Raw genomic sequence first — 15,964 nt, 5'->3', positions numbered from 1 at the left:
GTGGGATCTCACACTATCCTACAGCTCTGGAATTTACATTTAAAGTTATCTCAAATGTGATTTATTTGTTTTAAATTGCCTGCTAGTGATGATTAAATTAGCAAGTTCACTCTTAGAACTTCTGCTTGAGGATGCGGCTGAAATAAATTTTGAGAGGGAGTTGAGGAGGCACAATTGTGGGCAGCACGGTGGCACAGTGGTTAGAACAAGGAACAAAGAAAATTACAGCATAGGAACGGGCCCTTCGGCCCTCCATGCTACCCGACTGAACTAAAACCTCCTACCCTTCCAGGGACCATATCCCGCTATTCCCATCCTATTCACGTATTTGTCCAGACGCCCCTTAAAAGTCACTACCGTATCTGCTTCCACTACCTTCCCTGGGAGCGAGTTCCAGGCACCCACCACCTTCTGTGTAAAAAAACTTGTCTCGTACATCTCCTTTAAACCTTGCCCCTCACACCTTAAACCTATGTCCCCTAGTACTTGACTTTTCTACCCTAGGAAAGAGCATCTGACTATCCACTATCTAACTTTGTTAAACTCAAGAAAACCTGTCCAGTTGGTTTTTTTATGATCACAGTTAAACCAAACAGTCAACTGCTGCATTGGCAAGTATATCCTTTTCAAACAAAAAAAATGTTGCCTGGAATTCATAGTCACGTTCACAGAATCCCTACAGTACAAAAGGAGGCCATTCAGCCCATCGAGTCTGCACCAACCACAATCCCACCAGGCCCTATTCCTGTAACCCCACATGTTTACCCTGCTAATCCCCTGACACTAGGGTCAATTTATCACGGCCAATCAGCCTAACCAGCACATCTTTGGACTGTGGGAGGAAACCGGAGCATCCGGAGGAAACACACGCAGGTACGGGGAGAATGCACAGACTCCGGAATTCTCCAGCCATTCACACCAGCGGGATTCTCCAGTCCCACCGGTAGCATACCCCTGCCCACGGGTTTCCCACTGGTGTGGGGTGACATCAATGGGAATTCCCATCGACAGCTGCGGGACCAGAGAATCCCACCGCCGGCAAACAAAGCGGCACCTCCTGCCGGTGGGAAACACAGGGCTGGGAGGTCGGGGAATGTCGCCTGTTGTGGTCAAATAAGAAGACGGAAAATAAGGAAACCATTCATAGCCTCCTCACCTGATTGTAATAATAGTTTATGATTACATATCACATGCCATGATTCACACACAACCAACTGATCAAAGAAAATAGAAGAACATTGATGAGTGCATTGTAACATTTTTAAAGCTTTGGTAAAACTTCTATTTCCATTATTAATAAAATCCTTCACTGGTTGCAAAGGACATTTCTTGACCTTCACAATGGAGTTTATTGTAGATGTTGAAAGCGTTTTATACTCTATTGGACTGATGAAATCTAATGCTGAAAAGCACGTAAAACCAGTTATTGCTCTTTCCCAGCTGGGTTATTGTGTCACGTTCAGGGCACCACACATTCGGAAGGGTATTTAAGCAATGGAGAGGGGACAGAGGAGGTTCATTAGAAGGATACCAGGAATGAAGGGCTCCAGTTACGTGGAAAGACTAGAGAAGTTGTGATTCTTCCTCATTCGTCAGAGAGTGAAAAGGGGAGATTTCAAAGGGATTCACAGTCACAAAGAGTAGATGTGGTGAAAATGTTTCTACTATAAGGCAGTTGGGTAATACGAGGACACAGATTTAAGGTAATTAAGACAGGACCAGAGTGGAGACAAGAATTATTTTATGCTACAATCTGTAATGCACTGCTGAAAGGGTAGTGGAAGCTGTTATGTATTTTGGGGCATGTCCCTTTCAGAGAACAGATCAGGTGACCCGGGACTCAAGCTCCACCTGCGTGGAGCTTGCCTCGCCAATCTCGTGCTGACTGTGCTGGGATAAAGACATGTTAATAAACTGTTCCAGTTAGTTTATTACCACTGACCTCATGGTCTATTATTAGTCTCAATATCACCATCGGAATTCAATGGCCCTGCCCGCCACGGAATCAGAGCAGGCGAGGGGCGGACAACGGAAATATTCGTTGACCTCGGACAGGAATTTCTGGTCACGCTTGAGCGAGGCCATAAAATCCTGCCGCAGGTCTCAACCATAATAGAAGCAGATTCAACAACAGATATCAGAAGGGAATTGTGTACCGATTTGGAATGGAAAAATTCACAGCGCTATGGGGAAGAGCGAAGGATTTGGGAAAGAGTAAAGAAATGGGGCTAATTAAATATCTCTTAAAAGATCCGGCGTTGACACAACGGGCTTACTGGCCTCCTCCTGCTCTAAATGATGCTAGAATTTCATCAATCTTTTATTCAATCATGGGCTGGGGGATCACTGCAAAATCAGCATCTTATTCCTCATTACTCTTGAGAAGGTAGTCGTGAGACTTCTTGAACAGGTGCAGAAAGTGAGGGGTAGGCATTCCCATCGCACAATTAAGGAGGGAGATAGTTCCAGGATTTTGTGCCAGCAGCAGTGAGGGAATGGCAATCTATTTCCAAGTCTGGATGGTGAGGGATGAGGACGTAATGGGATTCCCATGTGTTTGCTGCCCTTGTCTTTCTATACGTTCGATTTCACAGGTTAGGAAGGAGCCGCTGAAGAAAGTTTGGCCACTTGTTGCAGTGCAGTTGACAGATGGTCAACCCTGAAGACGCAGTGTGCTGGTGATGGATGAGATGCCAATGTTCTTGCTAAGCTGTGTGTATTCAGGGCTGGTTGAAAGCTACCGTACAGGCCGTGTCCTGTGAAAAGTTCTGTGCGTTTATAGCTGCCCAAAGGATCACTTAAAACAACTAAATCTTAAAGGAAACATTAGTATCAAGCAGAGCGGTAGCTTTGACCTGGATGACATTGAGCTCCTCAAGTATTGTTGGAGTTGAGCTCATCCAGACAAGTGGAGAGTATTCCATCACATTCCCGTTGTGCCTTATAAATGAAATGGTACAGTGGTTGGCACTGCTGCTTCACAGCACCAGGGACCCGAGTTTGATTCCTGGCTTGGGTCACTGTCTGTATGGAGTTTGCACGTTCTCCTTGTGTCTGCGTGGGTTTCCTTCGGATGCTCCGATTTCCTCCAACAGTCTGAAAGATGTGGTGGTTAGGTGCATTGACCTGAACAGGTACTGAAGTGTGGCAACAAGGGGAATTTCACAGTAACTTCATTGCAGTGTTAATGTAAGCCTTATTTGTGACTAATAAATAAACTTTTTAATTTTACTTTTTAAATGGCAGGAAGGCTTTTGGGGACTCAGATGGTAAGTTACTCCCTGCAAAATATTCAGCTTTTGACCTACTCTTGGAGCCATCGTATTTATGTACTGGTCCAGTCAAGTTTCTGGCTAATGGTAACCCCTGGGATGTTGAATGTGGAAGGATTCAATGTTATTAATGCCATTGAATAGCAAGGGGAGGTGGTTAGACTTTATTTGTTGGAGATGGTCATTGGCTGAGACTGATGTATGTTACCTGCCGCTTATCAGCCGAAGTTCAAAGGTTGTTCAGAGCTGCTGTATCCAGGGATGGACTGCTTCACTATCTGAGAACTAAAAATGAAACTTACCACTGGTGTCATTGGTGAAGATCCCCACTTCTGGTCTAATGATGGATAAAAGGTCATTGAAGAAGCAGCTGAAGATGGTTAGGCTTAAGACACTACCCTGAGGACCTCCTGCTGTGGTGTCCCTGTGACTGAGAAGACTGACCTCCAACAACCACACCCATCTTTCTTTTATGTTCAGCAAGGCTCCAGCTAGTGGAAAGTTTACCCCCAATTCCGTCAATTTTACCACGGCTCCTTGATGCCACATTTGGTCAAATACTACCTTGGGCTGGAATTCTATCCCACCAGGAGTGGCTTGGGAGGTAGAAGAGCCAATAAAATGGTGAAGGAAGGTGAGTATAGGAATCCCTATTGCCTTCTACAATTACATTTTACAAGCAGCAGGGAAGGTGGAAGGCAGCCCACCCACCCAGAGGCCAATTGAGCCACTTAAGTGGCTAATTAAGGGCTTCTTTCTGCTACCATTGGCATTTTACTAATGGTGGATGGCCGCTCCGCCAGGTGGAAAGACCACCTGGTGAACTCTGGTGACTGCCCGACAGGCACAGGTGGTGAGGAGGTTTGCCTTCCTTATTGGGCAGTCTTTGGCCCAAGCTGGGATCTCCCAGCAACAGAGGCCACCCAGCCACCACTGTCACCAACGCCTGCACCACTCTGCCCTGACGAAGGGTCATCCAGACTCGAGACGTTCTCCCTCCACAGATGCTGTCAGACCTACTGAGTTTTTCCGGCACTTTCCATTTTAGTCCCTGCCCCATTCTGCCTCCCCCTCACCGGGGCCTGCCTCTCTGGCTCCAACAACCTCTGATCCCTTCACCGGTGGTGATGGCGGCCTGCTCCCATGGTGGCTAGCACTTCCAATGGCTGCCAGTCCTCTAACTCGTGGAGATGGGCAAGAGACATGAGCTTGCGGTCAGAAAAATGTGGCCCAATGTACCACAAACAGCTGCAGCAGTGTTAGCCCCAGCTTTTCGGCCTGTCACTTGGGCCCCCTCTGTGTTGACAAAACTCCGGCCTGAGTGACAAGGGTGTCAACCTGCGCCATATGTGACAAAGTTCAAGTGCTAAAATGTAGAGTTGAATTGAAGGAGATAGGCAATTTTGAAATTGAATGAAAATTGTTTTAATTTAAATTTGACGTATTTGCACTAAGACAAGCAAGTCAGCAATCATTTGAACTGGAAAACAACAATCCAAACAAATAACAGAAAAAATACATCACATGACTTCCCTTGCATTGAGATCCTCGCTCTCACGTCATGCTCGCACATATATTCTTTCTAAACCTGTTGTTAAAACATTTTTTTTTCACATACAATCTAACAAGTTTGCACTTGCTTCCAAATGGTTGCAAAGTGGCCACAAGTGATTTAACTCCAGCACAACTCAGTCCTTGCTAGAAATGTGGTTTCCTCGTGACGATAACAGCTTCGGTTTTGGTTGAACGTAAATCTAGTATTTGGTATAAATTTGTTTTCTGATAGGAAAGTTGTTCTTGAAGAGAGCTTAGTATCGGTGTTAACTCTTGCCCTGCAGAATAGATAGGAATTCCATACAAATGGCACAACAAATGCTTATGCAGAGTGCTTTATGGTTCAGAGTTGCTGAAGGCACTGGGGGTCCACTAAGCAACAGACGTGACCGTTCTGGAGGAAGGGCGGAGGGGGGGAGAAAAAAGTACATAAGATAGAGACAGAGTAAAGCTCACAATGCTCCAACATCCTTTCAGATTGCCACATTTAAAGATCTGGCCAGAATTCTCCAGCCGGTCTTGCCCCCCCACCTCCCACTGCAAGCGAGGATGGAGAATTTGGTGTTCAGCCAAATATCCGTTCACTGCAGCAGGACTGGAGAATCCCGCCCGACCTGAAAGACTGGAAAATTCCGGCCCAATGTTCATTTCAAAGTCATATAACAATCAATCTTAAAACTGAATTCAAATCAAAGGGATATAGAATCATACAATCCCTACAGTACAGAAGGAGGCCATTCGGCCCATCGAATCTGTACCGCTCACAATCCCACCCATGCCCTATTCCTGTAACCACACGCATTTACCCTGCTAATTCCCCTGACATGACGGTCAATTTAGCATGGCCAACCTAACCCGCACATCTTTGGACTTTGTGGGTGTGAACTCCGCATAGTCAGCCAAGGCCAAAATCGACCCTAGGTCTCGAGTAGTGAGGCAGCAGTGCTAACCAATGTGCCATCTTTCCACCCTCAAATGCAATTTATAGTTGTTCATGTGGTGGCACAGTGGTTAGCACTGCTGCCTCACAGCGCCAGGGTCCCAGGTTCAATTCTGGCCTCGGGTCACTGTCTGTGTGGAGTTTGCACTTTCTCCCCGTGTCTGTGTGGGTTTCCTCCGGGTGCTCCGGTTTCCTGCCACACTCCAAAAATGTGCAGGCTAGGTGGATTGGCCATGCTAAATTTTCCCTTAATGTCCCAAGATGTGTAGGTTAGGGCAATAGCGGGTAAATGCATGGGATTAGGGGGATAGAGCAGTGGGTGGGCCTTAGTAGGATGTTCTGTTAGAGGGTTGGTGCGGGGTTGATGGGCCAAATGGCCTCCTTCTGCACTGTAGGGATTCTATGATTCTATTTGGTGCTTTTGATGTTGTGAAATGATAGATATTTCACACCAGACAAGATTTGACAGTGAGCCACATAAGGAGAGAGTCAGACCAAAAGCTTAGTCAAAGAGGTAGATTTTAAAAAGCGTCTTAAGGGAGGAGAGAGTGGGCGAGGTGCAGAGAGGTACAATGAGGGTCTTCCAGAGATTAGGGCCTATAGGCAGCTGTCGGCATGGCTGCCAATTATGGTGAGATAATTCAAATCAGTGGTGCTGGGGAGCGCGGAATTTCAACGGTGCTGATATCTCAGAGGGTTATAGGGCTGGAAAAATCATAGAGATAGGGAGAGGTGAGGCCAAGGAAGGATTTGAAAATGAAGGTGTGAATTTGAAAATTCAGGAAATGCTGCACCAGGGATGCTGACAAACACATAGGCAAATAGTTTGTCCTGCGAGTTAGGAATTGGGCTGCACAGATGTAAGGCAGAAGATGGTCCACTGGCCAAGGAAAGGTTGAAATAGTCTAGTCTAGGGGTAGCCAAGAGATGGATGGGGGTTTCACCAGGAGATGAGCTGAGGCAGGGGCAGAAATGCAATCAGAAGCTCACCTCGATGCCAAATACAACATCAAAGCTGTGTCAATTGTGTCAATAAATTATCAATGGCATCAAAAATCTGTGCTAAGTTTGAACAGAGTTGTCTTCTAAATATATAATAAAAACATGCCCTGGTGCATATAATTTATGGATGAATATTAAGAAATTCTTAAATCCAATGATTAAGAGTTGTACTAATGAGTATTTCATGTCAGTGTGGAAAACCTATCCCATCACTCATTAGTGATTACAGCATGGTGTTGTTGGAACACATTGATCAGAAACAGGCCTATTCCTTTCTCAAACCATAAGCAAGATGCTCTATCAAGGACTCTGCTCCACTTATTTAATCCGCTGACAGAAAGTTCTGCATAATTTTTTCCCTGGAACCGTAACAGCGACTGAGTCGAACTCCTTCATTATTCAACTTTAGCTGTTTCTTTTTTCAGGGATGACATTTCCATGGTCCCAACAGTACAAAAAAAAATCATTGTAATCTGTTGTGTATTTGACAGTCCCTTTCTTTTCTTATTTTTGTAACTGTCAATCTTACTCCTAATAAGATACTTATTGGGGTCCTTTCCGAAGGAGTGAAAACAGCGCTAGCTGCTTTTTTTTCAGGACGGGGGGGGGGGGGGGGGGGGGGGCAGTTGATTTCATGCACCCATTACTGAGAAAAAATCTTAGTTTCTCAGAAGCACACTCAGATGTACGTGCGTCAGCCAATTATCTTAGAAACCAAACGTCCTGTCAATTAAAGAGGTGATTAATTATACATTCTGAAACAATAAGTTATTGCACAGGATTTAATGGCCCAGTTAAATATGTGCTTTAATGTATTGTTCTATATTATGCTGGCATCACACTGAAGGAATTTCAGATCACTAACAAATTGGAATTAAAAAATCCATTCTCACAGTTATCTTATGAAGAGAGAAAGCCAGCATACTGCATCCACAGAACTATATCGTGCTCACTGACTCACTGACTCAATTACAAGCCCATAAATAATTAATTACATTTGTGTAACTAAATAATCAATTGCTACCTATTAATCTGCACAGCCCTAAACTAAAGCTACGCTCTAAATTTAAACTACATCGAAATGAAGAAGAAACATGTTCAGAATAATGCTGCAGAGGAAGAATTGTTAAATTGATCTAAAAAAATGTCAGGAGCTTTTTGTTCTATTTAATACACAAACTGTTGGTGTTATTTTCCAATAATAATTGATCTCTTGTTTAAAAAATCCCCATCGTTACAGACAAATGGCATACAATGTTGCCTGGACTGGAGAGTTTTAGTTATGAAGAGAGATTGGATGGGCTGGGATTGTTTTCCTTGGAGCAGAGGAGATTGAGGAGGGACATGATTGAGATGTGTAAAATTATGAGGGGCATAGAAAAACAGGAAGAAACTTTTCCCCTTGGTGGAGGGACCCAATCACCAAGGGGCACAGATGTAAGGTAAGGGGCTTAGAATGGATGTGAGAAAAAACTTTTACACCCAGAGGGTGGTGGGAGTCTGGAACTCATTGCCTGAAAGGGTGGTGGAGGCAGAGACCCTCATAACATTTAAGAAGTATTTAGATATGCGTTTGCGATACCAAGGCAGACAAGGTTATGGGCCAAGTGCTGGAAAATAGGATTAGAATACTAGAATCTACTAGAATCCCTACAATGCAGAAAGAGGCCATTTGGCCCATCAAGTCTGCACCAACCACAATCCCACCCAGGCCCTACCCCCATATCCCTAAATATTTTACCTGCTAATCTCTCTAATCTATGCATCTCAGGACACTAAGGGACAATTTTAGCATGGCCAATCAACCTAACCCGCACATCTTTGGACTGTGGGAGGAAACCCACACAGACACGAGGAGAATGTGCAAACTCCACACAGACAGTGACCCAAGCCGGGAATCGAACCCAGGTCCCTGGAGCTGTGAAGTAGCAGTGCTAACCACTGTGCTACCATGCCGCCCTAGATAGAATAGTTAGGTGTTTGCCCTAGTTAGATGTTTGTTTTTGACTGGTACAGATGTGATGGGCCTTTTCTGTGCTGCAGACCTCTGTGACTCTATGCATCCTATTAGTAGCCAAAAGAGAACAGAACTGCTGTCTGCCTCCATGCACTTCATACTATATATTGTGCAAAATAGTTGACATTTGGAAGTGATTTGAAGCCTGTATATAATCCATGGTTCAGCTTGTATTATAAGCTTTTACTTACAACATACCTGAGCCCTGGCCTCAAAGAATACGACCTTGTAATTATTCCTGGCTTGCCATTATTCTTTACTCACATGTTGGTGGCTCAATAAAATTAAAATAATTAATGCTGCGCGGTGGCACAGTGGTTAGCACTGCTGCCTCACAGCGCCAGGGACCCAGGTTCAGCTCCGGCCTCAGGTCACTGTCTGTGTGGAGTTTGCACATTCTCCCCGTGCCTGCGTGGGTTTCCTCCGGGTGCTCCGGTTTCCTTCCACAGATGTGTGAGTTAGGTTGATTGGCCTTGCTAAATTGATCCTAAAGGATTAGCAGGGTAAATATGTGGGGTTACGGGAATACGGCCTGGGTGGGATTGTGGTCGCTGCAGACTTGATGGGCCGAATGGCCTCCTTCTGCACTGTAGGGATTCTATGATCTTGCATGTATCAGGTAAGAGTCTGCTTTGATTTATGTTTTACAAGGCGATATTAGTTTATCTGTCTGAGAAATGGTTTGGGATACATCAAATTAGTAAAACATGACTGGAAAATATACTTCATCTGTGATTCTCTACATGAAATACTCTCTTTTCAGACATTGAAGGATTGATTGTAGTTTCCTGTTTGTATTTCAGCTTTGTCTTTCTCTTTATTTTCCACCTTTTCCAACATTAAGCTGAGGCCTTGTTTGGCACTATTTTGAAAAGAACTGGGGAATTCTCACCCCTGTGACCTAGCCAATATTTATCCCTCAACCTATGTCACTAAAGCCAGTGATCTGGGGAGGCATTAGCACAGTAGTATTGTCTCAGGACTAGTAATCCAGAGACCCAGGGTAAGACTCTGGTGGAGTTGAGTTCAAATCCCACCACGGCAGATGATGAAACTTGAATTCAATAAAAATCTGGTATTAATGATGACCGTGAAACCACTGTCGTAAAAACCCACCTGGTTCACTAATGTTCTTTAGGGGAGGAAATCTGCTGTCCTTATCTGGTCTGGCCTGCAACGATCCACATTGCTACTGACTCTTAAAGGCCCTCTGAAATGGCCTGGCAAGCCATTCAGTTCTAGGACAATTAAGAATGGGCAACAAATGCTCAATTTCAAGGGCAATTAGGAATGGGTGACAAATGTTGGGCTGGTCCAGCCAACAGTACCCACATCCAATGAATTAAAAAGAAGATCTGGCTATATTTTGTTGTTTTTATGTGGGAGCTTGCGATGCACAAATTGGCTGTGTTTTCTACAATACAACAGTGACTGTAAAGTTTATTTATTAGTCACAAGTAGGCTTACATTAACACTGCAATGAAGTTAGTGTGAAAATCCCCGAGTCACCACACTCCGGCGCCTGTTCGGGTGCACTGAGGGAGAATTTAGTATGGCCAATGCACCAAACCAATGCACCTAATCTGTATTCAGATGGGCATTCTTTAGGCATACAGCAGTTAATGAAGGAAGATACAGGACCTTGGTGAGGCCACACCCAGAGTAATGTTTGCAGTTTTGGCCCCCTTTTCTGAGGAAGGATGTTCTTGCTCTTGTGGGAGTGCAGTGAAAGTTTTCCAGGCTGATTTCAGGGATGGCAGGACTCATATATGAAGAGAGATTGACTAGATTAAGATTGTTTTCGCTGGAGTTCAGACGAATGAGGGGGAATCTCATGGAGACTTATAAAATTCTAACAGGACTAGACAGGGTAGATGCAGGGAGGATATTCCTGATGGTGGGGGAGTCCAGAACCAGGGGTCACAGTCTGAGGATTCAGGGTAGACCATTTAGGACAGAGGTGAGGAGACATTTCTTCAGCCAAAGAGCGGTGAGCCTGTGGAATTCATTACCACAAGAAGTAGTTGATGCCAAAATATTGAATGTATTCAAGAGGTGACTGAATATAGCACTTGGGGCAAATGGGATCAAAGGTTATGAGGAGAAAGCAAGATTAGGCTATTGAGTTGGATGATCAACCATGATCGTGATGAATGGCGGAGGAGGCTCGAAGGGCCAAATGGCCTCTTCCTGCTCCTATCTTCTATGTTTCTATAGAAATACAAGTCTGACTTTCAGTGGAATATTACAGTTCTGGAACAACAGTTGCTGCTGATTCTCACCTTGCACTGACAGAGTGTACATTCTGTGCCATGCTTTATCCACGAGGATCCTGTAAAGCGGACCGAATTAAGCTCATCTATGCAAGTCTTGGTGATGTCGTTGCGGATCTTGTTGGCTTGACAGGGATCTGCAATGCACTGTGGGCAGCATTCACCTTCGGGGATCATGCTAAATTCACAGTCAGCTTCTGGGCACAGCAGAGGCCAGCAGTCAACCTCACCTTGCTGAGAAAAACAAACAAACAAAAGAGCAAGAATCTAAGTCATTGTACAAGCAGGCAGAGTCAATATGAAGCGACACTGGGAAGCGCATACACAGCACTGCATTACAAAGTCAATATGTAGTGCCTTGGGTCACATCTCATGAACATGTGAAACCTAAGGGAAATATGTGGCTTAAGGCAGAACTGAACTGGAATTATATGTCTTAAACGTAATCAATGAAAAACAAAACACCCCACTCGTAAGTGATGCTGCAATTTACAAGTATACACACAGGCAAAAATCAATGTACTTCCCATATTGTATGTGGTTTAGTTGATTTAAATGCAGCAAAGGTTTACCGGACTGATTCCTGGGATGGCAGGTCTGTCATATGAGGAGAGATTAAGTCGGTTAGGATTGTATTCACTGGAGTTTAGAAGAGTGATTTTTGATTTGATTTATTATTGTGACATGTATGAACATACGGTGAAAAGTATTGTTTCTTGCGCGCTATACAGACAAAGCATACCGTTCATAGAGAAGGAAACGAGACAGTGCAGAATGTAGTGTTACAGTCATAGCTAGGGTGTCATAGAACAAGAGTAAAAGGTAGAATTAGAAGGTATGCTGGGCACAGCTTGCAAGAAGTCGCCTCGCTCCAGCGCCATCTTGGAGTGAGTGGGGATCTCATAGAAACTAATAAAATTCTAAGAGGATTAGACTGGGTAGAATGAATGTTCCCAATGGTGGGGGAGTCCAGAACTAGGGGTCATAGTTTGAGGAAAAGGGGTAAACCTTTTAGGACTGAGGTGAGGAGACATTTCTTCACCCAGAGAGTGGTGAATGTGTGGAATTCACTACCATAGAAAATAGTTGAGGCCAAAACATTGTGTGATTTCAAGAAGAAATTAGATTTAGTTCTTGGGGCTAAAGGGATCAAGGGATATGGGGGGGGGAGGGGGAATCTGGTTATTGAATTGGAGCGGGTGAGGGGTGGACAAGGGAATGTCCATTGACCTTGGGCGGGAATTTCCAGTCTCGCTCGAGCAAGGCCATAAAATCCCACCCAGTACTCCTGTTTTTTAATACACGCTCCATCAATCCAAATGGAGCCGAACATTTACATAGAAACATAGAAAATAGAAGCAAGAGGAGGCCATTCAGCCCTTCAAGCTTGTTCTGCCATTCATTTGATCATTAAGTGTAGAATACTCTCTGCTGCAGTGAATTCCACACATTCACCAGCCTCTGAGTGAGGAGATTTCTCCTCGCCTCAGTCCGAAAAGATTTACCCCTTTTCCTCAAACTATGACCCCTAGTTCTGGACTCCCCCACCATCGGGAACATTCTTTCTGAATCTACCCTGTCTAATCCTGCTAAACTTTCCTCTGACTTTTCTAAACTCCAATGAATACAATCCTAACCGACTCAGACTCTCCTCATGGCCGGGTTTTTACAACCTCGCTCGGGCGAGGCTCGTAAAATCTCGCCCGAGGCCAACGGAGAATTCTGTTCTGCGAGCCTCGCCTGTCCTGATTCCAAAGCGGGCATGCTGGTAAAATTCCAGCCCATGTGACAGACCTGCCAACCCAGGAATCAGTCTGGTAACCTTTGCTGCATTTAATGATCAAAATGAGTGGCAGAGCAGGCTCGAAGGGCTAAATGGCCTACTCCTGCTTCTATTTTCTATGTTTCTATCGAAATGTTCTGCTCCATTTGGATTGATGGAGCGTATATTAAAAAACCAGGAATACGGGACAGGATTTTATGGCCTCACTCGAGCGAGACCAGAAATTCCCATCCGAGGTCAACGGACATTCCCGTTGTCCGCCCCTCGCCCGCTCCGATTCCGTGGCGCGTGAGGCAGTAGAATTCCAGCGTATATGTGCTGCTTATCCACTTGCATTGTTTTACACAGCTTTTAAAAATCAAATCTGTCTTTGGGGTAGGAATTTGAATAAGTTGCACCTGTTTTTTGGATATAAAACCTGCACAAAGTGTATCTGTTTAGCAATTGAATGACCTCTGTCCAATCTGGGCAGATGTTGAAATCATGGCTAAATTTGTGGGCATTTTTTTAAGGTGTCCCTGGTGGATGCCTAAAGCAGGCATTAGAGGTTCTAATGCATTTATTTAAAATGTGATGCTTGCTAAAGGACCATGTTGAGAAATGAATTGGGGTGAGAGTGACTTGATTTTATTTGATTTATTGTCACGTGTATTGGGATACAGTGAAAAGTATTGTTTCTTGAGCACTATACAGACAAAACAGAGTAAATAGGGGAGAAGGAAAGGAGAGGGTGCAGAATGTAGTGTTCCAGTCATAGCTAGGGTGTAGAGAAAGATCAACGTAATGCGAGGTCGGTCCATTCAATAGTCTGATGGCAGCAGGGTAGGAGCTGTTCTTGAGTCGATTGATACGTGATCTCAGACTTTTGTATCTTTTTCCCAACAGAAGAAGGTGGAAAAGAATTTGTCCTGGGTGCGTGGGATCTTTAATTATGCTGGCTGCTTTTCCGAGGCAGCGGGAAGTGTAGACAGAATCAATAGATGGGAGGGTAGTTTGCGTGATGGACTGGGCTACATTCACAACCTTTGTGGTTCAATGTGTTGTGTCTACCCTGCTCATGAATCCTACAACCGCTTCTAGAGTTCTTCTTTGTTTAAGGAGGAAGCCAGGAAGACAGGTGCTTCCCTTTCTTCTTCTGCTCCAGTTTGTCCCCGGTGCCCTGCCCTGTGACTCGATTGAGTACTGCGCTGACAAGGCAGGTCGTCCAACCTTGATGCTTTTACTCAGATGAGCTGGAGACAATACCAGTCGTGAGGATGCACATGACCAATTTCCATCAACCCCTTCTTTCAGCACCGAGTGAATGAATCCAAATCAAAATCTACCCATTTTAAGCCTGAACAGCTTTAATATTACGAGAACACCACTGGAATTGCAACTTTGCCTGTCAAATTTTGATTTATATGTGTCACCTGAGGGAGTCATTGGGTTCAGAAAATAAGGAAATAATCCAGATCCCCAAGTTTTGCTTCTTGTGTCTGGCACATGGGTCTGAATTATTGCACTTAGAGACTGTGGTAGAACAGGAGTGAGTTATCGGCATTCATGTATATAAAGCAATGTCCTCAGCTAATGTGCTGCCATAGGCAACAACAAGTATATTATATCAGGGATCTTTAAAAGACTAGTTTTCTGAAGCTGCCTAAATTTTGTATTCATTGGAAATCAATTGGATGCAATGCTCCCTTTATGTATCGTCACTTTTGATGTCTTACGAATTAGCCAATAGTTTAACATCCCCAGTAGGTGTTCTGTTCCAAAGGATAAGGTGTAACCTAGGGTAGAGCAGCACGGTGGCACAGTGGTTAGCACCGCTGCCTCTCAGCGTCAGGGACCCGGATTCAATTCCGGCCTTGGGTAACTGTCTGTGTGGAGCTGCACATTCTCCCCATGTCTGCGTGAGTTTCCTCTGCATGCTCTAGTTTCCTCCCACAGTCCAAAGATGTGCAAATTAGATGCACTGGGCATGTTAAATTACCCCTTAGTGTCAGGGGGAATTAGTGGGGTATATACATGGGGTTACAGGGATAGGGCCTGGGTGAAATGATTGTTGATGCAGGCTCAATGGGCCAAATAGCCCCCTTCTGCACTGTAGGGATTCTTCTATGATTCTAGTTGCCCCTCTTACATAGAATTATAGAATCCCTACAGTGCAAAAGCAGGCCATTTGGCCTATCAAGTCTGCATCGACTCTTTCCAACAGAGCATCCTATCCCCATAACCCCATCTATTTACACGACTAATCCCACTATTTTAACATCTTGGGACACTGAGGGGCAATTTAGCATGGCCAATCCACCTAACCTGCACACCTTTGGACTGTGGGAGGAAACCGGAGCACCCAGAGGAAACCCACACAGACATGGGGAGAACGTACAAACTCCACACAGACAGTCACCCGAGACCGGAATTGAACGTGGGCCCCTGGCGCTGTGCTGTGAAGCAGCAGTGCTAATCATGGTGCCACCGTGCCGCCCCAAGTTTTCTATTGTTCATTTTCATTCCTCCAGCAATAAATTACCCACATTGTGTTGACATTATCGTTCCTTTTATGAGGTGAAGAGTTTAAGAAGTATTTTTAGTGCATTGTTAATTGATACACTGGAGTTTTCCATTGTTTTCACCTTATTAGTTGGGATAAATCAAGTGGACAGGATGAAAGGGAAGACTGAGTGGAGTTATATCACGGGCAGAATTCTCTCAAAAAAATTCCAAGTGTCGAATTCGTGTAAAAACTGGAGTAATTCATGCTGTTCCTTTCAGTGGGAGTTCAGAGAAGAATCGCCCACACTCTGCGCACTGCAGAGGCCACCAGCACGAATATCAGGGGTGGGAGCTATCCCCACTGGAGAGGCTGAAATCAGCAGGCTGAGCGGGCCACTGCGTATGCGGCAATCTGTCAGCGCCGAGATCAGCGCATGCACAGTGGCCCCGCACTGATGACTTTCTGATTGCTGGCCAGCTCGATCATGGCCAGGTCACAACCCTCGCAGTGCGGTTCTCCGCCTCCCCACAGCCCGATCGCTGGCCCCCCCGACCATTTCCAGGCCCAGCCCCGAGCCCCCTTCCCGGCCCACTACAACCTCCAGTGATTCCCCCGCTGATAGTAACCCTCCCCCCTTG

At 45.0% G+C, this 15,964-nt stretch overlaps 1 protein-coding gene across 2 annotated transcripts in view; it reads right to left on the bottom strand.

Annotated features, from left to right (window-relative positions):
* Positions 1 to 4,677: 4,677 nt before the first annotated feature.
* LOC144499079 (protein kinase C-binding protein NELL2-like) overlaps positions 4,678 to 15,964 on the bottom strand; it is a 272,572-nt gene continuing 261,285 nt past the window's right edge. For both annotated transcript variants that reach the window (XM_078221141.1, XM_078221142.1), the window contains 2 exons: positions 11,068 to 11,292; positions 4,678 to 5,220 (listed from right to left, as the gene is read on the bottom strand). In XM_078221141.1, the coding sequence (XP_078077267.1) occupies positions 5,170 to 5,220; positions 11,068 to 11,292 (276 nt within the window). In that variant the 3' untranslated portion in view covers positions 4,678 to 5,169. The remainder of the gene's footprint in view (positions 5,221 to 11,067; positions 11,293 to 15,964) is intronic.

Source organism: Mustelus asterias, chromosome 9 (assembly GCF_964213995.1).
Source record: "Mustelus asterias chromosome 9, sMusAst1.hap1.1, whole genome shotgun sequence".
NCBI classification, from domain to species: Eukaryota; Metazoa; Chordata; class Chondrichthyes; order Carcharhiniformes; family Triakidae; genus Mustelus; species Mustelus asterias.
Note: the sequence above shows the minus strand (reverse complement) of the source record. Positions and strands in the feature narration are given on the sequence as shown.